The sequence below is a fragment of the Arachis stenosperma genome, chromosome 10, assembly GCF_014773155.1.
Source record: "Arachis stenosperma cultivar V10309 chromosome 10, arast.V10309.gnm1.PFL2, whole genome shotgun sequence".
NCBI lineage: Eukaryota > Viridiplantae > Streptophyta > Magnoliopsida > Fabales > Fabaceae > Arachis > Arachis stenosperma.
This window is the reverse complement of record NC_080386.1, coordinates 77456699-77470512: the sequence shown is the minus strand read 5'-3', so window position 1 is coordinate 77470512 and position 13814 is coordinate 77456699. Positions and strand designations below refer to the sequence as shown.

The 13814-nt window shown below is 28.8% G+C and overlaps 3 protein-coding genes across 3 annotated transcripts; 2 read left to right on the top strand and 1 right to left on the bottom strand.

Moving 5' to 3' along the window:
- The first annotated feature begins 5558 nt into the window (after positions 1-5558).
- On the top strand, positions 5559-8334 carry LOC130955639 (transcription elongation factor TFIIS). Its single transcript, XM_057882555.1, has 3 exons — positions 5559-5769; positions 5892-6099; positions 7114-8334. The coding sequence occupies exons 2-3, from the start codon at positions 5941-5943 to the stop codon at positions 8026-8028; spliced, it is 1074 nt and encodes a 357-aa protein (XP_057738538.1). The 5' UTR covers positions 5559-5769; positions 5892-5940; the 3' UTR covers positions 8029-8334.
- Positions 8335-9519: 1185 nt separating this feature from the next.
- Positions 9520-10075, bottom strand: LOC130956333 (uncharacterized). Its single transcript, XM_057883370.1, has one exon. The coding sequence runs from the start codon at positions 9986-9988 to the stop codon at positions 9539-9541; it is 450 nt and encodes a 149-aa protein (XP_057739353.1). The 5' UTR covers positions 9989-10075; the 3' UTR covers positions 9520-9538.
- Positions 10076-10624: 549 nt separating this feature from the next.
- LOC130957257 (protein MAIN-LIKE 1-like) lies at positions 10625-13056 on the top strand. The gene is made up of 6 exons (XM_057884125.1): positions 10625-10712; positions 12008-12015; positions 12131-12429; positions 12538-12723; positions 12798-12888; positions 12976-13056. Exons 1-6 carry the CDS (start codon positions 10625-10627, stop codon positions 13054-13056), a joined length of 753 nt encoding a protein of 250 aa, XP_057740108.1.
- The last annotated feature ends 758 nt before the right edge of the window (positions 13057-13814 follow it).

Sequence of the window (13814 nt, the reverse complement as noted above, 5' to 3'; positions counted from 1 at the left end):
CAAGAGATGTTCAAAAAATACAATCAAGGAAACAAATCAGAAGCAATCCAGAATTGGAGTAAAATCGGTATCATATTGTGGGCAATTTGAAAAGCGAGGAACGAAAAAGTCTATGAAAACTCAGAACCTAATCCAGAGTCAATCATCAACTATGTTAGAGTACTTAAATTAGGCTATCTCAATTTAGCAAAAGAGAGCAAAAATTAAATCAAAGAACAAATAAAAAAAAAAGCACAATACCTATCATAGGGAGAGCACCTCTTCCAACTGGCTCAAATTAAATACTGATGTAACCTTTCTTAACAGATCAAATTCTAGAGCAGTAGCAACTATCATCAGGGATTGTAATGAATCATTTAGGGGAGGAACTATAGCTGTGATTCATATAAATTCTAGTCTCACTACAAAAGCAATTGCAATTAGAGAAGCAATCATTATAGCAGAAAATCTCAACATTAAAAATGTAGTAATTGAATCAGATTGTCGCTAATTTGTTCAAATTCTCAATTAAAAAAAGAACTTGTGGGAAGTGGATCCAATTATTCAAGACATAAGAATAATCCAAAAGAGACTCTCGAAATGTGAATTTCTCTGGATTTCTCAAGAGGAGAATGAGATGGCTCACAATCTCGCCATCCTGAAGTTAAAAATCAACTTGTATAGCATTGGCCAATATGCCCACCCATCCAGATTGCATAAATAATCAGAAAAAAAATTGGATATACCTCTCCATCTCCAGAAATAATGACCGTGGTTCTGATGACAACCGACATTGTAACCTTTGCCGGCGACAGCTCTATATGCATCTTTCTCTTCATTCGATCTGCCGTCACCAAGAAGGAAAGTTTCTGTCTTTAATCTTGCAGTGTTATTCAGTCCGGTGTAGTAGCAGTTCCTTTCATAATCGTGTCTGACTACTGCGAAGAACTCCTTCCAAGGAATCTTCCATTAGATTAAATCTCCATCAAATCTTCAAGTGTCCATGTACAGTGTTAATGGATTTTAAATTAAAAAAGACATTACAAAAGAAGAAACACGTTTTAGAGTAGTCAGAGTGGATAGAGATAAAAATTGTTATTTTGGTATCGAGTTGAATTTTGGTTCGGGTGAATTTCTTGGCCTGGTTCCATCCAAAAAAAATCAAATATATAAAATTTTCAAAATAAAAACTCAACCCGTTTAAAAAAGGTTCATTAGACTAAACTGGAACAATTGGTCTAATTAAAAAAATTTCATTTTTAGATTAAAAGGTTAATTTGGACATTTTTTTACCTTTTTAATATATATATATATATATATATATATGATATTTTGATTAGAATTTAAAATATTTGAATTAAATTATTAAAAAGTTGTTAAAATTATTTTTAAAAAGGGAAAAATAATGAAAAGTGTTTAAACGGATTAAATGAGTCAATCCGTTAAATTTACGGGTTAATCAAGTTGGGCCATCAAACATCTCATTTTTGCAAAAATATTTTCTATTTTTATTAATAATAAAGATGTTCTTAAAATATTTTAAAATATGAAAAAATACTCAATGTTTAAATATATATTCTCCAAAAGTACTTTAGATATTAAATTTTAATACAATCATAATTAGAAAAATTGAGGCATTCTTATACTAACAATTTAGTGATTTTATCTTAAGTATTTTTTATTATTTTTTATCAATGTTGTTAAAAAAGATAAAAAAAATTTAAAAAATTGAATTTTGGTTCGATTTTTTATATATACTTTTTAAATAATTATACAAATATTCCTATAATATTTTAGAACAAAAATATAAGCTATTTAACAATATAAAAATCATTTATTATTTATAAAAAATAATATTCTTTTTAATTTGTCAATACTGTTATTTTATATTTTTTTTTCCAAGTGGATGCTAAGAATTTTTTTCCTCCTAATATCCTATTTATTTATTCCAAGCCACCTTAATAGTTGAGATTGAGCCTTAGGTTTAGTTTGATAAAAAATTTTAAAAAGATGTTTGTATTTTTTTTGTATTTGATAAATTAAAAAGTTTACATATTTATACTTATAATTTTTAAAAGTAAGAGGTATTTTTAAAGAACCTAAAAAAAGTTTTTCAAAGTTAATTTAATAAATTGTATTTATCAAAATTAAAAATCTAATAAAGATCATTTATTAAATAAAATTTAAATTTAATTCTTATAGTAATGTATGTCTAAAATGAGCACAACAATTACGTGTTTATTGAATGTGTCACATTTATATAAACTATTAGATTTTATTTGATAAAAAGCAAAGGCTAATATAAAAGAAGAGTATTAATGGACTCTAATGAGTACAGAATATCGTAATACATAAATAAATACTTGAGTAAAGTATTGTTTTTGTCCTCAACGTTTGGAGTTAGTCTCAAAGTTGTCCCTAACGTTTGAATTATCCTATTTAAGTCACTAGCGTTTCAAAATTAGCTCAATGTTGTCCTGCCGTTGGGAATCTGTTAACGGAATTGACAGCGGGACAAAATTGAGACGATTTTGAAACGTTAGGGACTTAAATAGGACGAACACGTTGAGGACAAAAACGATACATAAAAATAAACTTTAATTTTATCTGTCAATAATATCAATTTTTTACGGTACATAGTTATTCAATTATTTTTTAATCACATCTAAGTAAATTACACTTAATCACATTAATTTTATTTTTTTATAATTTTACTCTAAAGGTTTGGGACAAAAATAATACTTTACTCTAAATACTTTAAATGACAACAGAATCTTTTATTCTTAAATAACTAAATATAAATATATAAATACAAAATATATGAATATTTTTTATAGTAAAATAATAAAAATTAATTATTATGCAAAAAATTTTATAATATTAAAGAATTATAGTAAAATAATATTTTAAACTATACAATAAAAATATAAAATAACAAAAAATTTATTTTATATTACTTAAAAAATAATTAAATTATTATATTCAAAATTTATTAACTAACTACTTTTTGTTAAAAATAATATTATATAATATAATTTTATATCATAATATTTTAAAAATATAATTTATTTAAAATATTATATATAATACATGAAAATATTAACGTTTTTATTTTTTCAATTTTTTAAAAAAATTGAACAAATAATATAATTTTAAAAATATGTCTATCGCATTATATATTAACTTATATTAGTAAGAACTAAACTAATCAAACTTACGTAATTAAAAATATGAAATATATAAATACAAAAATATAAATATTTTTTATTCATTAAAATTAGTTATTATGCAAAAAAATTTTATAATATTAAAAAATAATATTAAAATAATATTTTAAACTGTAACATAAAAATATAAAATAATTATATTTTATTTTATATTACTTGATAAATAATTTAATTATTATATTCAATACTTATTAACTAATTACTTTTGCTAAAAATATTATTGTATAATATAATTTTTTAACAAATATTTTTCAAAAGATAGTTTATTTAAAATATTATATATAATATATAAAAATATTTTTTTATTTTTTTAGAAAAACTGAACAAATAATATATATCAACTACATATATATATCATATGTGTATGTAATAGTGATTGATACAGGATTGGTATATATTCTTTTATTTTTTAAACTCTCTAATATATATGCCACCTCATAACTCTCTTTTCTAGTCTTTTTTATTCATATTTATTTTGTGATAATATTAAGTAGAAAATAATTTAAAATTATTTTTTTAAATTTAACATTTATAGCTTTATATATATAATATTTATAATTATATATTTATAATCAGATCAATTTTTATTTTTTATTATTTCAAATATCTTTTTATTTTTCTAGTTACATTTTTTATCCTCTAACTCGACCATACTTTTATATTTATATATATATATATATATATATATATATGAGAAATTAGTGTACAAATATCTTTTGCAAAATATTTTTTATCATATATAATTTATTAAAAATATATTTTATTAAATCTAAGAGTAAAATATATAATTTTTTATTTTAAAGTAACAAATTTAATTCGTTATCTGATTTTAATGTTATTATATTATTATATTATTATAATTATTTAAGATATGAAAATAAATTAATAGATAGTATATATATATATATATATATATATATATATATATATATTAAAAAGATTATTTTATATTTTATTATATAAAGGTGGAAGCTTTTTGTTCTAAAAAAATATAAAATAGATAAATACAAAAAATATAAATATTTTTTATTCATTAGGATAAATTATTATGAAAGAAAATTTTTATAATATTAAAAAAATATATTAAAATGGATATTTTAAACTATAAAATAAAAATACAAAATAATTAAAGTTTATTTTATTATTATTTGATAAATAATTATATTACTATATTTAAAATTTATTAACTAATTACTTTGTTAAATATATTATTATATAATATAATTTTTTATCAAAATATTTGTAAAAATAAAATTTATTTAAAAAATTATATATAATAAATAAAAATATTAATTTTTTCACATTTTTTGGAAAAATTAAATAAATAATATAATTTATTTTTTTTCATTTTTTTGACAAATTCATATATATAAGTATAATTACATATAATAACTGGTTTGCATTTTAATTCATATAGTATATAGTATATATATTATTTTGGAAAAGGTATAAAAGAAAACAGTGTATTTATGCTATTATATTTTTATAATAGTCTGATTTTATATACATTTTTAATATTTTTATTGCATAAGTTTGATTAGTTTAGGTCTTACTAATATAAGTAAATATATAATGTGATAGGCATGTATTTAGGATCATATTATTTATTTTGTTTTCTAAAAAAATTAAAAAAAATAAAAAAGTTAATATTTCTATAATATATAATATTTTAAATAAATTATAATTTTAAAATATTTTAATGAAAACTTATATTATATAAAATATTTTTAACAAAAGTATTTAGTTAATAAATTTTGAATATAATAATCTAATTATTTGTCAAGTAATATAAAATAATTTTAATTATTTTATATTTTTATGTTATAGTTTAAAATATCATTTTAATATAATTTTTTAATATTATAAAAAAATTTTGTATAATAATTAATCTTAATGAATAAAGAATATTCATATTTTTTGTATTTATATATTTTATATTTAATTATTTAAGAATAAAAGATTTTATTGACATTTAAAGTATACCATTTATATTAATATCTATTATAATATTTTTAAATTTTAAAAGATATTTTATCAAATACACATTATCATTTGTACTTGTTAAAATTTATTTTTAATTTAATTTATTAAATATAGATATTACAATTTAAAAAAAATTATCTTTTAAAAATTAAATTTTATAAACTACTTTTAAAAATAAAATATTTTCCAAACCAAATTTTATAATATCATCTAATCCGATCAAATTTAATTAAGTCAATCCATACCGAAAATACTTTTTGTAACAACTGATTTTATCTTAAAAATAAATATAAAACGAATCTAATTTGCCTTGTAAATTTTATTTATATATCTTTTGAGAAGTAAGGGTAAAAACTAAAAACTTCATCACAAAAAAACCGGATCCAGAATGTTCCACTGATATACGCTTCAGACTGATCCTGAACCGTTGGATTTGGATGAGTGAATGATCACAGCAGCTAGTTTGTATCATTATATATGTGACCCTTGGCCGAGTGTTTCGTTCTTTTCCTCCTTTCAACTGCCAAAATATTATAACAGCAGCAGCAGCCGCGCCACCAACACAACCGTTCTTCTTCTCGTGAGTAGTTCTTTTTCTCAGCTAATGTCTCTCACTCTTAATGTATCTCTAGGTTTCCAACAATTTTTTTCATAAATATTAATTTTGTTAATTCCTCTACGGGGGCTGTTTTGATCCGATAGGTTTACGGGGGTTGAGGGAGGAACCCTAATTTGGATTGAATTAGGTGTTATGGAGAAGGAGCTAATCGAGCTCTACGATGCAGCCAAGAAGGCCGCCGATGCCGCCAGCTGCGAAGACGCTGGCCCTCACGAAGAGTCCCGATGTATCGATGCCCTCAATCAGCTCAAGAAATTCCCCGTCAATTACAAGATTCTCGTCAGCACCCAGGTCCCCAAAGTTTTGTCTTTCTATGCATTTTGTTGTCATGCCACATCATTGTTTTCATTATTTCGATGGATTGAGGCTGATCCATTTTTCCCCCCTCGTGATTTTGGAACTGAATTCGAATTGTTAAGTTTTAAGGGGTAGAGGGTGAATGGCAGACTAAAGTTGTTTGATATCTGTTTTGCTATAGCGAAATTGTGGTTTCAGGAGGGTACTGCGATTGAAAAACAAGATTTTTGAGTGACTTGGTTCTCGAGTATTCCCTTTCACTTTTTGTTTATTGTGCTATCTGATTCACCCAGTGACTAGGTTAACTCAGGATCCATTAGTTTCCTCTCTAAGCCTAGGTAGCTTTCTGATTTGCACTGTATCTTTGGCTAGTAAGTAGGTACATTATTCTTATGCCAATTGTTCAACAAAAGCGCCTTGTTGATGTTAGCGGGGTGTTTTTTTTTTTTTTCAAAGATCAAATAAGTGTGGGTATTGGTCTATTTGGAGGTGACAATGACATTTTTCTGATAGTATGGCCTTTTAAGGGGTGTAGGTCTGGCAGTATGAGGAACACTCCTGTTTTGTCTCACTGTTTCTAGAATACAGGTGATCCAAAATGCAGTAGAAACGACCAGAAAGTGAGGAAAACATAACAAAAGATATTGTTATTTTAGAGTTTAGTTCTGAGTGTGAAGCTGAAGCTTACATTGCAGGCTTATCTGTTTCCAAGTTGTGGTGTAAACTTGACATGTGATGGCATAATGATGACTTCAGGGTTCAGTTTGGTATCTCATTCAATTGAGAGAGAATAAAATTAATGATGGGCTTAAACATGTTTTTCATATAAAGCTCATTTCTTGAGTGACGAGTGACTACCCTTGTGTCTCTACCCCTTTTATCCTTATTCTCTTTTGGCTTTTTAGGTGCAACCTCAAATTTGAATTGCTTCCTTGGCTTTTGCTGTATAACTTAAAGTTGAGGTTTGACTTCATTTTTTTTCTTTTTTTTTTGTGCACCAATTTTCAGGTTGGCAAACATCTTAAACATATCACAAAGCATCCAAGGCAGAAAATTCGGGCATTTGCTCATGACCTAATTGAGATATGGAAAGACATAATATTAACCGAAACAGGCAGAATAAAGAATGGGGGATCTGATAACAAAGACTCGGCAAATGGTGATAGAGCTAAATCTGGAAAAATGCAGAAGAGTTCTTCTGTGAAGGTTGAGAAGGTTGAAAATGGTACATCAAGGCCAATCTCAGCAAAGGTACACCATGTGGATGGCAAAATTGAAAAAAATAATGGTGCTGCAAATGTCAAGGTGGAAAAGATAGTCAAGGAAGAGATGCAAGTTTCTGGAACAAAGAAAATGTCAACAAGCTCACCTGTTACCCCAAAGCTGAAGACTATGATTAAATCTAATGATGCGATGAGAGACAAAATACGGGATCTTCTCCATGAGGCTTTATCCAAGGTTTCAGGAGAGGCTGAGGAGGATATGGTGGATGAAGTAAATGCCTGTGATCCTATTCGTGTTGCTGTGAAAGTCGAGTCTGTGCTCTTTGAAAAGTGGGGCCCTTCAAATGGTGCGCAAAAGGTCAAGTATAGGTCCCTGATGTTTAACTTGAAGGATCAAAACAACCCAGATTTTCGGAGAAAAGTTCTACTCGGCTATATTGAGCCAGAACGGTTAATCAATATGAGCACGGCTGACATGGCTAGTGAGCAGAGGAAGAAAGAGAACGAGAAGATCTATGAGAAGGCATTGTTTGAATGTGAACGTGGAGGTCCACCAAAAGCTACGACAGATCAATTCAAGTGTGGGAGATGTGGTCAAAGGAAATGCACCTATTACCAAATGCAGACTCGTAGTGCTGATGAACCTATGACAACTTATGTCACTTGTACTGTCTGCAGCAACCGTTGGAAGTTCTGTTAATGTGTAGTGCTGACCAATGAGTATCTCCAGGGTGAGGTTCTCATTTGTTCCTAATGCCCTAATGGTGATGGCATGAACCTGCTGAGTGTCACTATGGTTCCGCACCGCAGCCATGCCATGATTTTCTTTTCAGAAGTGTTACGAGTAGATTTTTCACCCCTTCTTTTAGGCAGAAATGTACTTTTTATTCTTTTCACGTTTCAATTTATTTGTAATTTGTTGTAAGTTTAAACATAAGTTGCTATCTTGTGATATCGAACTAATGACTTTACCAGGTGAGAAATTTTGCTTTCTTCATAAAGCAATTTTATTTTGTTTTTTTCATTTTAATCTCTATAGGGAATTAGATTCTTTTTTTATTCAGAAACAAAGGTCTATTGATTTGTTTTTCTTATTTTTGTTTTTTTTATCCCACAATATTTTCTAACCCGGTATATCAAAAACTAATTCTTCACATATCTAAAAATAATTTGTAGTTTTGAGTTTTGTTTAAGAGTGTCGTTAGCATTTAAACAAACAAGAGAATTAATTATTCGACTAATTTAAATTAATTTTTTTTCCTTATTAATAAAAGAAAGATGAAGTATTATTTTTGTGCTATATGAGTCAAATTTTGAATTAGTCACTAACATCTTAAGCATTTTATTTTTATTTTAAAAAATTTTTAAATAAATTGAATATTATTTGGTTATTAAATTTAAAATGAATAATTAACAAAATAAATAACGCAAATGTAAACATAATTATTAAGTCATACTTTTTTGTAGGTTAAAAAGATATAACCAAAGTATTTTTTGTAACACTTCTTTTTTTATCTCCTTGTAAAAAATTTTTTAAAAATCCTAATAATTAACCATTAATATTTTTAAATAAAAAATACTAAAATCAAACATTATTAATTTTTTAATATAATAATTATTCATATTAAATTTAATAACAAAATAACATTAAACCCGTTTAAAATTTTTTAGAACCAAAATTTGACTTTTGAAACATTTTGAAACCAAAACAAAACGTTATAAATCAAATTAGGAGTTAATCCAAAATTCGGGATCAAATTCTGAAAACTATAACATGCATTTTAGCAAGCTGATGCGTGTCAAATTTACTGGAATGATTTACCCGTGTGAGAGTGAGACAAGGTTAATATGCATAGTTGAATCAAAGTTGCAACATATCAAATTTAAAATAATCTATGCATGTTTGACACCTTTTCAGACTTAAAAGGAGTATAGGGAAAATTGTAATAGATTATAGATGCATGGAAGGGAGATTGTTTTGGCAAATTGCCGAGGAATAAACGTACAACACATGGAGACCCTTAGAAGGTGGAACATTATTGAATTTAATGATGCAATAATGTACAGCAGTCAACAGAAATGCAAACTAAAAAATCTATGATATCAATAACAATTTATAGCGCAATAGTCTTAACTTAGGAAATTCCGGGACATAACTATGTAATATAATTGTACTTCAACTAGAATACAATCAGATCAAATCGAAGTTACTATGGTTGAGAAACAACATCAGTAGTATTTGCTTCCTTAAGAGCTTGGAAAACTCTAGAGCTTCTATCAAATATCTGAGCCCTACGGTTGTAATCCATAGGGTCTTTCCCGACATCTTCACCCATTACTGCTTCCTTTTCCAAGCACTCCAACAACTCAACCACACCCTTCCTTTCCCCACACTTGTACCTGAACCGTGCCATTCCCTTATGTTCTTTATCTTCAAGATCTCTCTCCAACTCACTCTTCAAATTCCAACTTGCACAGCCAACCACCACAAACCCATTCTCATTGCCCTTTCCATGATGCACCAAAGATGACCAACCACGACTTCTTTGCATCAACCACAAGTTTCCCACCTTCACCTGCTGACGAGGGCTGTTTGCGTTGCTCGAAGGAAGAAACACGTGGTTTTGTGTATTAGCAACACAAGAAGAATACCCCTTCATGGTTTATGGCTATACAATTGTAAAGAGTTTCAAGCTTTGAAGTTTGAAGGCTTTGGGTTATGTTCCCTAGTTGCTTGCGTTTTTGTACTTGAGGGTTGGAATGTTCAAAGTTGCAGTGTGTGGGATATATATGGGAGGGGGCTGAGAACCAAACGACACGTACGATAGACACGTCATCTTTCTGGGATGTGACAGAAGATTCGAGATTATTGGTTGATATACATTATAATACTCGCCCAACATGGCTATTGACCAACACGAGAGGTGGGAAAGGGGATGAGCACCCACACGTGTTTGGAAATTAGAATCACAAAGGTACGCTTTTCAAAGTTTTGTCTTCATCTGCTCAGCTTTGAACGGGCTCAACTTTGAACGGACAATTACCAAAGGAAGTAAAATTTTGGGCCATGACTACATACCACAAAGCACAAACAACTTGTATACGAAATCGAGTAGGAGAAATTTGTGAGGACCTTTGGGTTATTTATTTAATAAATTTTAAAAGAGGTATCGGTCTAAACTTTATCTTATCTTTGTTTTGTCAATAACACGTGCCAATGGAGCTGTTAATCTGTTATTGCACTTTTTTATTTTAATATAGAGAGGAGATTGGAGTGATACCGTATTAGGAAGAATATGGACGTTTTACCTGCATATGATGTCAGGGATAAAGAAATTGGACGAAGAGATTTAGAGAAAGGAATTTGGACAGTCCAATTAGATGGTATAATTCGGACCGTTCGATTTTTGCGGTCTCAATTACGTACTTATTTTCTAGAGCGGTATTTCTTTATACTAATTTGTTTTTTGGAACCTCAACTCACTCCCTTCGAGTCTTTTTCATAGTGAACTTCGTTAGCAATTTTTTTTCTCTCTTCTTCTTCTTCAGTCTCCAGAACCCCTTCTTCTTTATGTAAATTTAAAGGAAAAATTTACAATGTCAAAAAAACAAAAATATAAAAATATGGATCATTCTAAACTTTATATTATACATTATCTCAGCCACTCTAATTAGGTAAGTTTAATTTTTAAAATTTTTTATATTTTAAATTTATTATTATTGTTAGAAATTTAGGAATATATATTTAAATGAAGTAAATATTATATGTTATAGAATTATTATTATTATTGTTAGAAAATAAATTTAGGAACATATAAATTAAGAAATTGTGATTATCGTTAGAACTTATGAATTTATAGTTGAAAGTATATATATAGTTGATTAGTGAATTTTTTAATTAATGGTAATATTTAAATTAATGTAATGTGATAGATTAGTAAAAATATATGTTTAGAATTTTTTTGTAATAATTTTAGAAATTATAATTAATTGTATAATTTTTAGAAATGGTTTGGAAAATTTTGAGTAAATTAGGTAAGATTGTAAGATATAATACATTTTGGCTTCAGTAGTAATTTTTTGTTTGTTGTTAGATTTTTAATTAATATAAATATGTTAGTGTAATTGAGGGTTTAATGAAGTGAAATTTTATTGGTTAAATAAGAATTGGATTTATTTATTAGTTATTATTAGTAGTATGATAGTTTATTGTTATTGACTAAATAAATAAATAATTATGTAATTCAATGTTCAGTTGGGAACAAAATGAGTAAAATGTGTATGATAATAATATCGTAATTTTTTATATTTTAAAAAGCTTTCGAAATAATTTATAGGGTTGTTAATTAAATTTAGCAGTTAAATTAATTACTCGGGACTTTAGTAAATTGGATTAAGTAAAATCATTTGTTTGAATTGGATTTAGTAAAATTATGTATCATAACTTGTGATTTTAATTATTATGTCTTATTTAGTTAATTGTGGAAATTATTTAATAATGATAGTTAATTAATTAGTAAGTTAGGTTAGTTATACATGGTAATTACTAAATTAGCTAATTAATAAAAAGTTTAGCATGAGTTTAATAAATTAGTTGTCCTAGTTAGATAATTATCAGCTTTTAGTAGTAAATTAGAAATTGTTAATGATTTGACTCATAATCTGATATGTTTTTGTAGAGTTCACGGTATTTGACATATGATTACCCACTCCCTCCGGATCAGTACAATGATAGGGTTGAGGAACATTTACGGTTTACCGATTTCTTGCATGTTTTTTAAATTGGAGTAGTTCAATGTCAGAAAGCATTGGTAAATGCTCTAGTCGAAAGGTGGCATCCAGACACACACACATTTCACCTTCCTGTTAGTAAATGTGCTGTGACACTAAAAGATGTTGCTGTTATTCTTGGTCTTCCAACAGACGGTCTTCCAATCACAGGGATGACTATGAATAGTTTTGAAGCTTTAGAGGCGGAGTGTTTGCAGCAATTTGGAGTTGCACCAAGAAAGTCGGACTGTAGAGTAAGCTGCATAAAACTGACATGGCTTCGAGATCTAAAAGCACGATTACAGTTGGTTGACGAAACCAGCATACAGAGGTACGTGAAGTGCCACATTATGTTATTATTTGGTACAGTCTTGTTTGGTGACAAGTCTGGGGCATCTGTGCACTAAAAATTTCTGCCTTTGCTTCGTGATTTTGGCAGTATCGGACAGTACAGTTGGGGACCTGCATGCCTGGCACTCCTATACAGGTCATTATGCAGGGTATCTCGTTTTGATTGTAAGGAAATCGATGGTCCGCTAACACTTCTGCTAACTTGGGCTTGGATCCGTCTCCCATATCTAGCGTCGGTTCCTCGGAAACCTCGCTGTTTTCTGCTTGCAAACAGGTAACATTATCTTACACTTACATCCTATCTTCATATTTAGAATCCAATTATGTTAATGAATTAAGTCATATTAGGTGGCATAACTGGGAGCGTGGAGACCGACGCTTTAGGTATTTTACACTTGAGCACTTTAGGAAGGCCTTGGATGATCTCCAGGAAGGCCAGGTGTGTCGTCATTAAAGAAGTATTTGATTCGGGTTTAGTGTTGATGTTATTTGGGTTGTCATCATCTGTTTTCTTTATTTTTCGCAGTTTGTGTGGCTTGCTTATGTTGTTGATCGCCTTGATCCGGACATAATTTCTGCAGGCATCTACATGCATTCAGTTGTGTGAAGCGCTACGGTGCCGTTAGTGTCTTTTGAAATCATTGAGTGGCATGCAACCGATAGGTTTAGGCGACAATTTGGTTTCGTTCAAGGAGTTCCTCATCAGGAATGGAATCTAGACAAGGCACATGCAATTGTCCTGATTGGTCCTAAGAATCTTGACTGTGCCACGGCCACAACTCATTCATTTTAGGTGATGCAGTGGACAAACAGGTATAATCACGTTCTTACTGAGCTTCTCGTGCCTCCACAGCATCCCTTGGATATTTACATGTACTGGTATCGTGCAAGATATGGCAACCACTTGAACTTGTCAGATCGTGTGGGTCAAGAGAATGATGAGGGTAATCAAGTTATGGTTGATGACAATGAAGAACAGGAGCCACAGTTATGGCCACCTCCACCTCCACTTCCACCTCCACCTACACAAGAACAATCGCAATCCTCAAACCCATATATACCTCAAACACTGTTTATCACATCATATCCAATACGTTAGCAGTATTGGGGTACTCCACAGCTTGACTCGGGAGATGGAGCTTCTTTTAGCCAGTTACTTGGGTTCATGGCTATAGATGCAGGTCAATCACATTACAGCCATCAGCCTGATATCATGGCTGGTAGGTATTCCTTGGACGCGATGCATCCATGCCGCACTTCCTTGGTTACTTCTGGAGAGTTGGTATCTAGTGACTCTAGTAGGAGTGACGGTGGTCGAGAAATTCTTAATAGTCAAAACCCTCGTCATATTTCAATGGGTCTAAT

Coding starts and splice junctions, on each gene's coding strand:
- LOC130955639 (XM_057882555.1), top strand. CDS start 5,941: ATGGAGAAGGAGCTAATCGAGCTCTACGATGCAGCCAAGAAGGCCGCC. Junction 6,100..7,113: donor AGATTCTCGTCAGCACCCAG/GTCCCCAAAGTT, acceptor ACCAATTTTCAG/GTTGGCAAACATCTTAAACA.
- LOC130956333 (XM_057883370.1), bottom strand. CDS start 9,988: ATGAAGGGGTATTCTTCTTGTGTTGCTAATACACAAAACCACGTGTTT.
- LOC130957257 (XM_057884125.1), top strand. CDS start 10,625: ATGGACGTTTTACCTGCATATGATGTCAGGGATAAAGAAATTGGACGA. Junction 12,724..12,797: donor TGTTTTCTGCTTGCAAACAG/GTAACATTATCT, acceptor AAGTCATATTAG/GTGGCATAACTGGGAGCGTG. Junction 12,889..12,975: donor ATGATCTCCAGGAAGGCCAG/GTGTGTCGTCAT, acceptor TATTTTTCGCAG/TTTGTGTGGCTTGCTTATGT.